This window comes from Chiloscyllium plagiosum, unplaced genomic scaffold (genome assembly GCF_037043375.1).
Source record: "Chiloscyllium plagiosum isolate Xiang-an unplaced genomic scaffold, Cpla_swu_hap1 HiC_scaffold_12, whole genome shotgun sequence".
NCBI lineage: Eukaryota > Metazoa > Chordata > Chondrichthyes > Orectolobiformes > Hemiscylliidae > Chiloscyllium > Chiloscyllium plagiosum.
In genome coordinates this window covers 44,096,115-44,113,574 of record NW_028270150.1, presented here as the reverse complement: position 1 = coordinate 44,113,574, position 17,460 = coordinate 44,096,115, and the positions used below count along the sequence as shown (strand labels likewise).

Sequence of the window (17,460 nt, the reverse complement as noted above, 5' to 3'; positions counted from 1 at the left end):
CTATTGTTTCATTTTAATCCTCACACTAAGCCTGAGGTCATGTGGGCATTCTGAAAGGTTAATTGTTTTCAAGAATGTTCCCTTGTACACTTTGGTCTTAAAGGGATACAGCAACAGAAAATACATTCCTCCCAAAACATCCACATACTGAGTGTCCTCACCTAAGAGATGTGTACAGTTTCCAATGCTAAATGTGGGCAGTGAAATGAATCAAATGAATGTGAAGTTTGACCCAAGAGGAGGGGGGAGTTGTTAGTAAATACGTGAAGGGTCCAGGAAGAATGTTGTGAGAGCTTGTAGCAAGATTAGGCGCAACGATACATTTACTTACCTTGATCACTCGCATAGGCAATAAAACATCTTGAGACGACTACAACCAGGTCCATGAGGACAGACTCCTGACGCTGATCTTCATAGCTACCTGCTTGCGCTGATTGGTTAACATGTCTAGGTCAAGAAAGCCTCGAGACAAGAGAGGAGCCCCTCTCCTCCAGTCCAATATACCATTACTCCAGTCCAAGATTCAAAAATCTGGGCACATATTTCCTGGACAGTTGCACTATTATCGTTATCCTCTAGAACCTTGTCCATGCAATTTTGGTCTCTTCTGCTGACAGAATGTACTGTTAAGAGAAACAATGTGGTTTTAAGTGGTGGAGTCTAGTGTTTGGTTGTGTTAGTCTCTCACAAACTTGGGCACTTTGCTGGAGATGGAAGGCCACTCAGTAGCACATTCAATAGAGCTGCATGTCACAAGCATGGAATTGTTCAGTGATGTAGGAAACACAGCAAGTATCATGTTTCCGTTACTTGATTTTGACAGCAAAACAGTTCAGCCCCCTTAATCTCCCAGCAAAGAAAAGGACAGAGACATACTGGAAAAGGGACAAAAAAAAAGCAAGACTTAGAAAAGACAAACCTTTTTTCTCTGAAGATTGGATGACCTGACAGTCATCATTAAGATTATGGAAATAATTTGATGCAGTAGTCAGAGAGAATGTGTTGCTGAACAAAGAGACCTTGGAGTGCAGGTTCATAGACTCCACTTTCGAGCTAAGGTAGGTAGGATAGTGAAGATGCGTTTAATATGCTTTCCTTAAATTGGTCAGAGTACTGAGTATAGGAATTGGGAGGTCATATTGCAGCTGTACAGGATATTGGTTCGGCCACTTTTGGAATATTGCGTGCAATTCTAGTCTCCCGTCAACAGGAAGGTTGTGAAACTTGAAAGGGTTCAGAAAAGATTTACAAGGATATTGCCAGGGTTGGAGTGTTTGAACCACAGGGAGAGGCTGAATAGGCTGGGGCTGTTTTCCTGGAGGGTCAAAGGCGGAGGGGTGGCCTAATAGAGGTTTATAAAATCATGAGGGGCATGATAGGATAAATAGACAAGGTCTTTCCCCTGAGTTTGTAGAGTCCAGAACTAGAGCATAGCTTTAGGGTGAGGGGAGAAAAATTTAAAAGGAACCTCAGGGGCAACCTTTTTTACACAAAGGGTGGTGAGAGTATGGAATAAGCTGCCAGAGGAAATGGTGAAGGCTGGTACAATTTCCACATTTAAAAGGCACCTGGATGGGTATATGAATAGAAAGGGTTTAGAGTAATATGGGACAAACACTGGCAAATGGGACAAGGTTAATTTTGAATATCTGGTCAGCATGAAGGGGGGTCTCTTTCTGTGCTGTACATCTCTATGACTCTAAATACAGTAAGATAGTGCCATTTCTTAGTCCTACAAAAAGTCCAAGATTCTCAAATGCTTTATTGATCATTCTCTAAACTTGTCTTGCCAACCTTTGTTTGCACATGCAACCAGGTCTCTGTGCTCCTGCAGTCAGTTTAATATTGTACTCATGGTAATTAATTTACACTGGGAACAGTAAAAGCTCCAGCACCGATCCTTTGGGAATTTTGTTATAAACCTTTCAGTTCATCAAGCAACGATTAGAACTACTATTTTATTAGATTAGATTTCCTACAGTGTAGAAACAAGCCCTTCAGCCCAACAAGTCCACACCGAACCTCCGAAGAGTAACCCACGCAGACCCATTTCCCTCTGATTAATGCATTTAGCATGGCCAATGCACCTGACCTGTACATCTTTGGACTGTGGGAGGAAACTGGAGCACCCGGAGGAACATGCAAACGCCACACAGTCGCCCGAGGCTGGAATCGAACCTGGGACCCTGGTGTTGTGAGGCAGCAGTGCTAACCACTGAGCCACTGTGCTGCACCTATTTCCTGGCACTTAGAAAATTTCACATCCATTTTCCTGTTGTCCCTTTTATTCCACAAACTCTATAAATGTTTCTTAAATCTATTGTATGGCACTTCATTAACTGTCTTTTGAAAGCCCGTGTAGATATAAATAATTTTCTCAAAAACTCAAATTAGCAAAATATACAACTTGCTTTCAACAAATCTGGTTCACCTTAATTAAGTCAAATTTGCCCAAGTCTGATGCGAAGTATTCTTTGCCATAGCTCCTGCTTAGAGAGTCAGAGACATACAGCATGGAAACAGACCCTTCGGTCCAACTCGTCCATGCTGACCAGATATCCCAACCCAATCTAGTTCCACCTGCTAGCACCCGGCTCATATCCCTCTAAACCCTTCCTATTCATATACCCATCCAAATGCCTCTTAAATGTTGCAATTGTACCAGCCTCCACCAATTCCTCTGGCAGCTCATTCCATACATGCACCACCCTGTGTGAAAAAGTTGCCCTTTAGGTCTCTTTTATATCTTTCCCCTCTCACCCTAAACTTATGCCCTCTAGTTCTGGACTCCCCCACCACAAGGAAAATACTTTGAGGGGCATGGATAGGATAAATAGACAATTTTGTAAACCTCTACAAGGTCACCACTCAGCCTCCGACGCTCCAGGGAAAACAGCCCCAGCCTGTCCAGCCTCTCCCGATAGCTCGAATCCTCCAACCTTGGCAACATCCTTGAAAGGGTTCAGAAAAGATTTACAAGTTTCACAAATCCTTCTGATAGGAAGGAGACCAGAATTGCACGCAATATTCCAACAGTAGCCTAACCAATGTCCTGTACAGCCGCAACATGACCTCCCAACTCCTGTACTCAATACTCTGATCAATTAAGGAAATCATACTAAATGTCTTCACTATCCTATCTACCTGCACTTTCAAGGAGCTATGAACCGGCACTCCAAGGTCTCTTTGTTCAGCAACACTCCCTAGGACCTTACCATTAAGTGTATAAGTCCTGCTAAGGTTTGCTTTCCCAAAATGCAGCACCTCACATTTATCTGAATTAAACTACATCTGCTACTTCTCAGCCCATTGACCAATCTGGTCAAGATCCTGTTGTAATCTGAGGTAACCCTCTTCACTATCCACGACACCTCCAATTTTGGTGTCATCTGCAAACTTACTAACTGTACCTCTCATGCTCACATCCAAATCATTTATGTACATGACAAAATGTAGAGGTCCCAGCACTGACCCTTGTGGCACTCCACTGGTCACAGGCCTCCAGTCTGAAAAACCCTCCTCCACCACCATCCTGTCTTCTACCTTTGAGCCAGTTCTGTATCCAAGTGGCTAGTTCTCCCTGTATTCCATGAGATCTAACCTTGCTAATTAGTCTCCCATGGGGAACATTGTCGAACGCCTTACTGGGATCTAGATCTGGGATCTGGATCTGGATGTGTCAAGTAAATAACAAATCAGCAGGGATACGAGAACTTCCAACAGCCTACAAAAAACAAGAATCTTGAAACTGACGCTCAACTTCTGATGTCAACACTGGTGTCACCCAATAACAGTTACATCATATTATTGGTTCTTCATGACAATTCAAGAAACTTGGAGTTATACAGCATGGAAACAGACTCTTTGGTTCAACTTGTTCACACCAACCAAAAGTCCCAACCTGACCTAGTCTCATTTGCCCATATCCCTCTAAATCCTTCCTATTCATATACCCACCCAGATGCCTTTTAAATGCTATAATTTCACCTGCCTCCATCTTCTCAACATTGTCTTTTGTCAAATCCATAGCAAAAATTGCCTGCTTCAATCCCCAATTGCTTTAGATTTAGAGTCATACAGCACAGAAACAGAACTTTCAGTCCAAGTCATCCACACGGACCAGACATCCCAATCTGGCTCAGTTTAGTTTGCCTGGGTAACTATTTGAGAGAGTTCCAAGGGACTGATGAAGCTAGAGAAGGTGCAGAAATAAAACAGTTTAAACCAGTATGCCTGTGTCTTGGTGCAAAACTGTTAAAGAGTTGGCAGAGATGTTTGAGAATATTTTCTAGGCCTTTATGCTAGGCCTCCAAAACACCTGGTATCCTTCAGTTATCATCGGAGGTGGTACAATTGCTAAATATCCATTCATTTGTTTATTCTGCAAATCAATGCAAATAAATTATGGAAGAACAACAACAAACTTCTAGACTGATTTCTCTGTCACATCCTTCCCTCCATAAGTGCTAATTTATTTAAAACTAAGACATCTTTACTCTGTCCGGACAGAATGCAGGTGATGGTCTCAGTGATCTTCACATCACCCGGTGAATACAAGCACTGAAAGCCTCAAGAGTCTTGCCATCCCACTAATTTTAGTTATGGTCTTACATGCATCAACCCTTCCTCTGGCTCAGTAATAGCGACAGAACCTTTACTGGTTTCAGAGGTACTTCTTTCTCAAACCATTTCATCTTTCTCCAATCAAATCCTACCTTTTTAGCACAGTCACTTCTACTTGCCAACTTCTGGCACAGCTCAACATCAATTTTTCTTCTTGGCTTGTTGGTATGATGTCTTTTTAATGTTAAAATACACAAATGTAAATAGTTGTGATACCAGTGGTAGATTTTGTGCAACTGCTAGGACCAGACTTGGGAAGGATAAGCTGACCACTATCTGAGAGGTTGGGCAACAAAGGATTCACCCTGGTGCTCAACCTTCATCTAGCCACTTATCAAATACTGAATTTCTGAAGCTAATAAGAGAACTATGGGCAGACAGATCGCCATTCTATGATGAACTGTTCTATGACCCTAAACATGCTGAAGATTGAGAGATTGCAGCTATTGAAACCAAAAAAAAGGCAAAATAAGCAATTATGGAAGCGGTCAGTAATCCACATCTGCCCATATAATTATCTACAATAGATCCTGTAATATTGGGTAGAATAAGGAGGACAACATTTTGTAAAGTTCACCTCAATCATGTACAATATTAGTGATGCATTTGATGTTTAAACGACTTTATATCCCTCATAATGACTATATTTAAGTTTAGTCCAGCTAAGTGCTGCACTCAAGAAAGAAAATTAAGGATTCTTACAGTTTAACATTGGCCTGCTGAGAAAACCCATTTTATTGAAATAAAATACAAATATATGAATGGAATAAAAATTAAAGATGGTCTATAGGGAAGTTGTGTGTGCGACTAAAAGAATCTCAAATGAAAGTCTCCCATATATTCAACATAGAATATCTAAACCACAAGTGTATTGTGATTCAAATAATAATTACATCTAGGTGTTCCCTTTTCTATAAACCATTAAAATGCAGTTGACCCACTCCTGAGTTTTGCTGTTAGTATAGGAACTCACTTAGTTTACGTTTTTTTTTTAATTAAAAAGTTTAAAATCAACAGATTTTAGCAGATTCTACTTGATTCTAAAGTTTTGTAATCATGTACAGAACAGAAATGCATTTTACTATTTTTTCATGACACTGGAACTGGTACGTTTCAGACCATTATTTTAATTTAGGTATAATTTTATTGTTTTAAGCCAAGTAACACTTTGAGGAAACAAGAACAGCAGCAATTTCTATTATTTTCTCTGGTAGCTCACTTGTGTACGTATTCATATACAACCATATAGTTTGCAGTTCAGCTTCACATTGTTTCAGTCAGATGCAAGTAATCACAGCTCTGCCCAAATGCACAGTGTAAATAAAAATTGAGTAAAATGTGATTAAATTTACAATGATTACTTTGCAAATTGGTTCATCTTGAATACTTCTGAAGAAAATGTAACTGATATCTTTGCTTTTGCCTAGGTCACTATCATATTTTATTACTGAAAGTAACGATCACTATTTTTATTCTTGCCAGCAAACCAAATTTTACAATCAATACATTCACTTGAGATGCAAGAGAATCATATTTAATTTCTACTCCATATTAAGGCTGCTTGGTTCAGAACACATTTTTAAGGGGGTGGAGGGCACTGAAAATAGAGTGAAGAAATACTTTCTTTTGGAATATTGAAGTGCCAGTGAATGACGAGCAGCAATCATACATGCTGCAAACTAAGGGATCAGCAGAGTTGATTTGGCTGCTTTTTGATACATTGACCAGCTATAGTAAGCGTTTGAACTACTGGCCAAACAGATCACTAAAACAGGATTCTACTTTAGCCTCTCCAAGCTTACAACTACTCTTTGGACATCCACACCACTCAGCTGAGTGTTTTAATATCATTAAATGGGCATATTTATAATGAAACACACTATTTTTATTTCCACACCCCAGTAGGTCTTTACTAGTGATTAAACTATATTTTTCACATGTATTTAACTCAAAATACTACAATCAAGACATTTTATTAAATACAGAAAGGCAGACTACATTGCAAACCTATATTAAAAGGTTTAAATCCTGTGGAAGAATTAACCACTTTCACTTGATCAAATCAACTGCACGAGAAAAGGAAGACTTACAAAATTAGACAGGAAGGAACTATGAATTGTTTGTGGCCTATCCTACTGTTTATTTAATGCAAATTACAGTACCAGTATCTATTCGGAACCGAGTCACACAGAACGAATTGTATTTACAGGGATAAACATCAAGCATACTTCACAAAAATTTATATTAAAATGAAATAAAAATTCAGTCACAAACAGAAGCATTCAAGTAATAATGTTAAACAGGTTTTTTTTTTGTTTTTTTGCTTTTTTTAAAACCAAGACAGTTCACAAGTGATGCAATGGTTGTATATTATCCATAGTCCTTTTTGACAAGAGAGGTGGTCAAGCTTTTGTATACAGGCTGTGTGAAGCATAGCAAAACATCTCTAATGCGGATTATACAGGCAAGCAGGTAGTCACACAAGTAAATTACCACGTTTAACCCTTTGTGTACCAATTGCAAACTGCAACTAAAAACAAGGATGTAGGCAATGACTTTCAACATTTCACCTTAGTTTCAAAGATTTGGTTGATCATTGCAATAAAATTCTAACCATTCATTTCAATTTGGAAATCAAATTGATCAGGCAGCAATTGGAGACACCAGCCCCCCCCCCCCCCCCCCCCCCCCCCCCGGAGAGTTCAAACAAGGAGAAATTTGGATCAAAATTATGCTACTTTCACTAAACCCAATCACTGAGAGACTACAGCTCACATCTACTTTGTATTCCTGGTATAATGATATTATTTGGACCTTCTCAGGACCAGGGAATTGAAAGAGGAATGGCACCAAATAGCACTTTAAAAAAAAACAAATTAAAGCACTGAAACTTCATTACAGCCATTGCAATACAAATAGGCTGGGCTTTAATTTAATTCTAGCTGGCTAGCAACATGCTAGTGGATGACTCTCATTTGATTTACTGCTAAATCAATAGCCACATTTCTGAATCTCTGTTCAGCAAGCGGACTGAAGTGTTTTACTTGTTTGTCTTTTCCTCCTCTCCCTTGAGGAACACAGAAGGTACTGAGATTGAGTTTTGGATATTTATACAAATTGCGTAACAAAGACCATCCCAACCAAACTACCAGTTCACATTGCTAATTAACTCATTCACTACCCGCTGCCACTATAATTATTACAACAGCACACATCTTGAAAAATTTACTTAAGAATTTTCTCAAGATTGGGAGCTGAAGTAACAATTCTGTAGTGAATAAGCTTTTTAGTAACAATAAAACACACAAAGATGAGGAATATTTATTGCGAATGCTAAAAAATAAAAACCTAAAGTATGTCTACCTGTTTGAATATTAATTTCCATATTGTAATAAAAATATTTTTATGATGTGCACTATTAAATAGCTTACACCAAAAAAAAACTGTACAAACCAACTCTGGAATCCCTTAAGACTGCCCACAGAGCTTGAAGTTGCGTGCATATACCTGCAGTTTAGGATGTAATGCCAATACCCAGGTCTGCTCAACACTTTCTGCTACAGCATCCATCAAAATCTACTGTCAAGTATCAGCCTAATGCTCACTGCAAGTTCTGCTCATTTGGCACTAGCCTAATTTAATCTATGTCCAAAAACCTTTGCGCACCCCCCACCCCCCTCTCCAGATTTTGTAGCTCAAACTGGTAAAATATGTAAAAGCAGGCCATGGTTTGAAAATCTTGAAAATGTGCTTCCTACTGTGAAAGATTTTTTTAAAAAACAACTCTAAACCACCTCTTTCTAATTTTTCTTTATGTGGAACAGTTATCTTGAACTCAGAAGCTCAAGAAAATGTTCACTTTGATCAGACCCTCAAGGAAAAAGGAAAGCATTTATTGTAACCAAATTCTGAATAAATTTGCCTTTTTGTTAAAGAAATTTAACTAAGGCCAGTGGTCAGTTCTGAGAAGCAGCTGCAGCAAGGGCCTATGCACTGTCAAAATGGTACTAAACACAAACAAGGTGAGAGATAATAACCTGGAAAAAACACTTCAAAAACAAAAATACAAAAAAAAACTAACTTTGGATTCAATTTCCAAAATTTCATTTTCTTCAAAGGGACTGCATCACTTACATGGTGAAAACTTTTAAAAAAAGTTTATGATAATACAGGATCTCAAGAAATATAAAGTGGACTGAAGTTCATCAGTCTGTGGTGTTGAATTGCCAGAAAATACAAAGCCAATTATTTGGCTAAATTATGATAAGGACAGGCTGTAAAAGATTTAACAAAAATGACAAAGTGATCGTGTACACTCTATTACAGAAATCAGACAATATACACAGCCAGTTCAACTTTACTTGGAAATTAACTCAGTTTGTACACTGCCAATGCTAGTGCATATCTTGTGGCTTGTAATGAATATATACTGCAGTAGAGATGCTTTAAGGATGAGCAAACCATTCAGATTAAACTTGCCCTTTTTCCCATTTTTGCCCGATGTCCACTTCTCCACTGCAGTATTTAGTGGCATTTCCTCATTTTATATCATTTTACAGATCTAGTTTGTGAATCAAAAAGTGACAAATATCACCAGTGTGGTATTTTAGCAAAGATTGTGCTAAGTCTGTTACAAAAACAGACAGAAGGAAAGGGCAAAAGCTCAATGAACAATATAAAATTGTTCCTTTAAAGGCACTAACCAAATCCTAACAGTTCTCTCATCCTTAGTACAAATTCACATGAAACTTTAGAAGTTGCAAATTAAAGCTGCAGTTCAGATTGAAAGCCATGTAATGGGACACTCCAGTGTTAACTCGGTGCACACAAGATAAAAGCATTTGGTAAAACAAAAGTAATTAAAATCAAAATTTGCATTATAAAATGTCAAATAATTATATAATTTGTACATTAAAAATTTAAAGTCATCAGTTCATGCAGCACTATTAGCAACTCTGCCAGATTTACTTTCATTCCTAGATTCATATCCTACAGTAAATTTTTGGACAGTAAAACAGAGTTGGCATAGCACAAGTGTTCAAAAGTTGGTTACACATGTATATAGATTCTAGTATATTATATTGTAGCTTTCTTTCAAATTAACTGGAAACAATTTTCTGTAGAATAATCCAGCCTCAAACCGCAAATTGTCATAACCTGCTGAGAGCCCAAACATTTTAAATAGTGAAATATGCAACTTTTGAAGTGTTCAACAATTCTGTACATCTGTTTTTGTTCCAACTGCAATGTGAATCTGATACAAGCAATAAAAATAAAACTTCTCTACAAGACAGATGTCAACTTAAAAAAGGTACATAAAGGGTTAAATATGAAAGAAATAGCAAATATACTGAGGGACAATTAAAAAAAAAAATCAAACATTGGAAGCAAAGGCACTCCAAACTATATACTATACAGCACTAGTTCCTTATTGTTACATCGTAGCCGCACCTATAGTACAGAATTGAAACTATATGGCTTTAAAAGCTCTCCTACAATTAACAAAATTTGCCCTGAATGTTTGTTGCTCTCATCAGTTCCCAGGTCCACATACTTTATGTACAAAACAAAAATAATCAAAAATAAGTGGTGGTTTGAGAGGAGATGGCTGAAAAAGAGGACAGGAGAAAAAAACGGAAATCTGAAATCATTGGGATAATTTTTTACACTCCTTCAAAGAACTCAAGATTGTATTTCAATTGGTGTAGCTCAGAAATCATCTGGGACCTGCAGTTTTATTAACTTGAATGTATATGTGCCACACTGCTTCTGCAACACCTTGCTTTAAATAAATGGGACCAGTATAGAGTTGCACTGGACCATAAAAAAAATCTTTAGCCCTGAAGAGTCAAATGTTCAATTGACAAAAAAAAAGTACTGAAAATATCAAACTTCACTTCTAGGCAGGGAAATTATGGTGACTTGAGTCTCTGGTCTTTCTTGCAGTAGCTATTTCAGAGGATCTGTACCCTCATCAGTACAGGTCCAGTATTGATAAAACCTTAATATCTATAACTAAGTATTACTACCTTCTTACTCAGATTAAGAATGAATCTGATGGCAACGCTTCATGCCAAATCAAATCCTGCACTACACCAGAGTGAAACACACCTCAGCCTTTCATATTTTTGGATTGGGTGGGGGAGATTTGAACACTACGGCAGACTGCAATAAAAGATTGTCAAGGGAGGAGTTTACCATTTCTCCTTATTCCTTTTCAATCTCTCTTCAGTGAGTAAATGATTGGTTGGTATTTATTTTGTGTATATTTTTGAAACAAGATTAAATAAAATGAACACTAATGACAATTTTCATAGTTGACCAGCATTTTTGCAGCTGACTGGAAATTTGAGCCAGGGCTTTCCCGTCCTCAGGTTGAGTTGGATGCCGAAGCTGAAGCCGCATTGGTAGACTGTCCACGGTCCACAGCAGCGTTGGTATCTGGGACAGAAGGCAAAATACAAATTACTTTCTTGGAAATAATTCACCAATGAAATTAAGGTTGGAAATGCTATCCTCAATTTAAAAACAAGTACAACATTGTAAATATCAATCCACAGAAATTTGGTATATTGTCACAGAAATAACCATAGAATAATTTCCCAATTAAATTTATTTTCAGCCTTCATTGTTAAATGTCTGAATTCTGACTAGAGAATTTCTAAAGAACCTTCTGATCTAGTAGCTTTTAAACTTGACCATTCAAAAACAAAAAGGTCAATTTAAGCACTTGGGGTTAACTATAAATGCCTGGTATCCCAAGCAAACAAGTTTTAGATAGCTAAAAATATGCTGAGCAACAGAAATAACTGATAAGGTAATAAATTATTTTAGGATTCATTAAACCGGACAGGAGGACTTTTTCAAAAAAATGCCTGAACTAGGAGATTCATTTCATCTGGCAAAACGGCCTATTTAGATTGGTCTCATGAATAAAGTATGCTTCCTAAGGTATTTCACTGGAGTGCTATAAAGCAAAACTTGACACAAACAAACAGTCTTGGTGATATTATGACAAATGGTTAAAGTGGTAGGTTTTAAGGAGTGTCTCAAACAGGGAAATTAGGTGAAGAGATAAAAAGCTTTCCCAAAACAAAAATATCCAGAACTTGAGGCCTTTGCAGCATGGCCACCAAAGGCAGATGGATCAAAATCAGGGCACTTAAGCACTAGAATTAGAAGCACACTGAAATTAGAGGATTGCGGTCCTGCAAATTAGTATGGAGGGATGAAACAATGGACAGACCTGAAAATAAGTATGAGAATCTAAGTGCTGGTTAACCAGAAGCTCACATAGATCAGCAGATCGAGTACGATTGCATAAATAAGACTTAGCTGCTTCTGTACTAACTTGCACAAAGTCTTGGATCACCTCCAGCTTTTAAGGTTTGAATATGGATACCAGCAAGAACAGGTTAGGATAACCAAGTCAAAAAGCACCATCCACAAAGACGAGGGTTTCAGCAGATAAACTAAGCTGGCAAAAGCTAAGACAACATTATGGAGTAGGAAAAGGCAATGCCATTGGAAGCAACTCTCATGATTAAATAAGATGGGGTGGCATTGTGGCTCAGTGGTTAGCACTGCTGCATCACAGTGCCAGGGACATGAGTTCGACTCCACCCTCCGATGACTGAGTGAAGTTTACTTGTTCTCCCAGTGTCTGCGTGGGTTTCATCCGGGTGCAAAGGTATGCAGGTCAGGTGGACTGGCCATATTAAATTGCCGATAGTACTCAGGGATGTGTAGGTTAGGTGGATAAGCCATGAGGAATGCAGGGTTACAGGGATAGGGTGGGGGGTGGGTCTGGGTGGGATGTTCTTTGGAGAATTGGTGTGGACTTGATGAATCTAGTGACTTGTTTCCACACCGTAGAGATTCTACTTGATGAAGGCAAAATTGAGAACAATGTACCATTTGCCAGACAGTAAAGTTGAGGTACTGTCTAAAAAATGGTAAGCAGCAAATGAGATAATGGCTAGTCTTCTTGATATTTAATTGGAGAAAAGGCAGTGAGACAATTTGGAGAAAGTGCATGGATCAGGAAGGGTAGTGGTGAGGTAGAGCTGGATGTGATCAGCATACACACGACAACAATATTGCGATTTTGAATGGCACGTCAAGGGGTAGTTTGCAAATGCTAACCAAGTGAGGGGCAAGGCTAGATCCACAGTGGGCAGAGGTAGTCGTGCAGGAGCTGGAATTCTTCTGATATCATTAGCAAAGTCAAAAATCAAACCTGGCAAAATGGAACCAAGAAAATTTAGCCCAATCTAGCTACATAACAGTTAAGAGGCACTGGAGGAAGGTATAGGTGATCTGATTAGAAAGTTTGCAGATGATGCTAAGATTGGTGGAGTAGCAGATAGCAAAAGGGGACTGTCAGAGAATGCAGAATATAGATAGATTTGAGAGTTGGGCACAGAAATGGCAGATGGAGTTCAATCTGGGAAAATGCAAGGTGATGCATTTTGGAAGAGCCAATTCAAGAGCGAACTATACAGTAAATGGAAAAGCCCTGGGGAAAGTTGATGTAAAGAGAGATCTGGGTGTTCAGGTCCATTGTTCCCTGAAGGTGGCAACACAGGTCAATAGTGCGGTCAAGGAGGCATACAGCATGCTTTCTTTCATCGGACAGGGTATTGAGTACAAGAGTTGACAGGTCATGTTTCAGTTGGTTCACAGACTTTGGTTCAGCCACATTTGGAATACTGCATACGGTTCTGGTCACCACATTACTAGATGGATGTGGATGCTTTGAAGAGTGCAGAGGAGATTCACCAGTATGTTGCCTGGTATGGAGGGCACGAGCCATGAAGTGAGGTTGAGTAGATTAGGATTATTTTCATTAGAAATATGGAGGTTGAGTGGGGACCTGTTTGAGGTTTACAAACTCATGAGTTATAGATAGGCTGGATAGAAAGAAGCTTCCCCCCACCAGAGTGTGGGACTCAATTACCAGGGGTCACCAGTTCAAGGTGAGAAGGGAAAGTTTAAGGGAAATCTGCGTGGAAAGTTCTTTACACAGAGGGATATAGATGCCTGGAACACGTTGCAAGCGGAGGTGGTAGAGGTGGGCATGATAGTGTCACTTAAGATATATCGAGACAGATACATGATTGGGGAGGGAGCAGAGGGATGTTCCTGTGCTGTAATTTTCTTTGTTCATTGTTCACTGGAATGAGAGGGGAATCTACCCTGGGTAAAACAAAACCAAGGACAGTTGGAGAAAACAGTAGTGCAAAGATGGCGATGTTTCAAGTAAAGGTTAGGTACATTCAAGAAACAGGCGTAAAGGCAAAATAAACCAAAGACACAGCTTCTTTCTCACTCAGATGGTGGTAGGAATCTTGCACTCACTGCCTGTAAAAGGGTGGTAGAGACAAAAACCCTCAACAGTCAAATTATATTCAGATGTGCATTTATGATGCCAAGACATAAAAGGCTTTGGGCCAATGCTGGAAAGTGGGATTAGTTACGTGGCTGTTTTTTGACTAGCAGCGACTTGAAGAGCATTTTTCTGTGCTGTAGATCTGACTCCTTGGGTGAAAGATGTTGAAACAAAAAGAAAAAGGAGGTGCAGCATTTGTTAGGTGAATTCTTTGAAGGAGATTCAGTCAAATAAAATTTATGGCAAAACAAAGATCAAAATAAGCCTGAGACAAAATACAGTTAGGGTCAGCATAAAAGCAAAAAAGAAAGCATATATTGTGGTGAAGGGCAGTAGGAAACCAGAGGATTGGGAAGCCCACAAAAGGCCAACAGAAGACAACTAAACAAAAGAAATGAGGGGGGGAGAAGACTTAAGAGGAGGGTAAGCTAGCCAGTAATTAAAAAACGATTATTGCAAGAGTTTCTTTTGATATATTGATGGTAAAAGAGGGGCAAAAGTGGACACTGAGCTGCTGGAAAATGATGCTGTAAGAGTAGTAATGGCAAACAAAGAAATGATGGAGGGACTGAACAAGTACCTTGCATCAGTCTTCACAGCGGAAGACAGGAGTAACATTCCAAAAATTCAAGGGGGATGGGGGGCAGAGGTGGGCATGGTGGCCATTGCCAAGAATGAAGTTCTAGAAACACTGAAAAAGGTCAAAAGATGGATAAATCACCTGGACTACACCCTAGAGTTTTGAAAGAGAAAGCTGAAGAGATAGTGGAGATCTTTCAGGAATCACTGGAGTCAGGTAGAATTTCAGGACTGGAAAATCACTACTTTAACCCCCCTGTTCAAGGAGGAAGTAAGGCAAAGATGGGAAACTATATGCCTGTTAGCCTGATGTTGGCTATTGGTAAGATTTGAGCCCACTGCGAAAGAATGGATTTTGGTATACTTGGAAGTGCACGGTAAATAGGACAAAGTCAGCATGGTTTCATGAAGGGGAGGTCATGCCTGACAAATCTGTTAGAATCTTTTGAGGAGGTAATGAGCAGGTTAGACCAAGAAGAACCAACGGACATTATCTATTTGGACTTCCAGAAGGCCTTTGACAAGGTGCCACACAGGAGGCTGCATGGTGTTACAGAGAAGGTGGATAGAAGATTGGCTGTCTGGCAGAAAGCAGGCAGTGGGGATAAAAGGGTCCTTCTCAGGATAGCAGCGTTGACAAGTGGTGTTCCACAAGGCTCCGTGTTAGGATCACAATTTTTCACTTTATACATGAAAGATCTAGTTGAAAGAATGGAGGGCATTCTGGCTAAGTTTGCAGACAATGCAAAGATGGGTGGAGGGGCAGGTAGTATTGAGGAGGCAGAATAATTTAAACAGGTTAGGGGAGTGGGCAAAGAAGTGGCAGATGGAACACAACATAGAAAAGTGCGAGGTCATAGTTTATGCCTCTATTTTCTAAATAGGCAGAAAATTCAGAAATCTGAAGTGCTCAGGGACTTGGGAGTTCTGGTCCAGGATTCTCAAGGTGAAACTCCAGGTTGGTAGTTAGGAAGGGAAATACAATGTTGGCATTTATATTCTAGTCCTCTCAAAATAAATAAGAGCAGGTATGTACTTTGGAGGCTTTAAAAGGCTCTGGTCAGACCACATTTAGACTATGAGGAGCAATTTTGGGCCTCATACCCAAGGAAGGATGGAGAGACCCTGGAGTGGGTCCAGAGGAGGTTTGTGAGAATGATACCAGATCGAAAGACTTAACTATGAGGAACATTTGAGGACTCTGGGTCTACAATCAATGGAGTTCTCAAGGATTGTCTAATTGAAACTTACAGAATACTGAATTGCCTGGATAAAATGGACATTGGGAAGATGTTTCCATTAGACTAGGGCTCAAGTGAACAGCCTTAGAGTAAGGGGAAGACACTTTAGAACAGAGATGAGGCTAAACTTCTTCATTCAGAGTGGTGATGCTATGGGATTCATTACCACAGAAAGCTGTGGAGGCCAATTATTGAGTATATTTAAGGCAGAGATAGACAATTTCTTGATTGTCAAGGGAATCAAAGGTTATGGGGAGAGTGAGAGAATGGGGTTGAGAAACTAGATGGGCCGAATGTCCTTATTTCTGCTCCTTGGTCTTATGGTCTAAAAACAGCCACCAACATAAAAGGGAACCCGAAATCTTGTACCAAAATTGAAACAGTAAGCAGGTAGTAAAAGATGGGCTCCCTATTGAGAGAAAAACAGGGTGATGTATGCTTGAACACACAGGCTAAGAATGGAATATTTAATGAGTACTTTGTATCGATGTTTCGCAAGAGAGAGAAGAAACAAACAAACAAAAAAAATCAGTACAAGAGGGGGCAGTAAAGGTCAGCTCTGGGGTAAAAATTGACAGGTTGCACTGGAAATGCTTATAACTGGACTATTTGACAGTCTGGATGGTTTGCATCCCAAGTTGATTGAGAAACAGACAGTTGGAAATGGTGAAAGTACTTGACATAATCAAACTTTAGGTTGGAAGAATGTGGCTGTTTCTTTGGACCAGAAGAAATTGAAGGGCAGTGAAAAAGATTTGAGATAAGGTACACCATGATGAGATGTCCCCACCATTTGATGGCAGAAAGTCTAGAAGTAGATGTTTGATTTGTCCAGAGGTTAAAAGGTTGCAGACTTTTATGGGAGGTGGTTGGTGGAGGATGGGAGGAAGAACATTCTTGTATATAAAATCTAATAACCTGGATCTGGATGGTTATAGCAGTGGAAGAAAAGATGGCTACTTACTGGATGCAAAGTTGAGAAAATTAAGCTTTCAGGCTCTATGGGGATGGATTGAGGAAAATGAATTTACTGGAGTATTCTACAAACAGTGGGGATGGAGGATCAATGGGCTAAACAGCTCTATTCTGCACAAAGACTAGTGAAATACAGACGTTTGGTCAATCCAATTTAATGCAGGCAAGTATTGAGTTTGGGGGAAAAAGGGCAAGTTAATATAGAAATTAGAAAATCATATGGTAATCAGAGCAATGAATGCAAAAGATAATAAGTCACACTAAACCCTCAAAACTCTGAGTTGGCCTCAGCTGGAGCACTACCTGTAATGCTGGGTGCTACAACTAATATAAAAATAGTAAACCTTCTCCCAGGAGTAGCTGCAAATGTTGCACCATCCTTAAAATCGGTTTTCTGGAATATAAATTATATGCCTAGTACAGCATGCATTTATGCTGATGTTTTTTCTTCATTAGTTAATTGTTCCTATAGTAGGGTACTTTAAACCTGACAAATATTTCCACTCATCCAATAACTTTTAGAAGTTGAGTGTTATCACACTTTTACCATCTAGGACTGAAGTCAGTATTGCTATGAATCCACAAATTTTGTTTACTGTTTCTTTTAAATAGAGCTCAACAACTTACACTGCCAAATTACTTGCACAGCAA

General features: G+C 39.2%; 1 protein-coding gene across 1 annotated transcript in view; it reads right to left on the bottom strand.

The window, feature by feature from the left end:
- Window positions 1–6,739: 6,739 nt before the first annotated feature.
- gsk3ba (glycogen synthase kinase 3 beta, genome duplicate a) overlaps window positions 6,740–17,460 on the bottom strand; it is a 188,307-nt gene continuing 177,586 nt past the window's right edge. Inside the window, exon 11 of the mRNA XM_043701008.2 lies at window positions 6,740–11,064. Within this exon, the coding sequence (XP_043556943.1) occupies window positions 10,994–11,064 (71 nt within the window). The 3' untranslated portion in view covers window positions 6,740–10,993. The remainder of the gene's footprint in view (window positions 11,065–17,460) is intronic.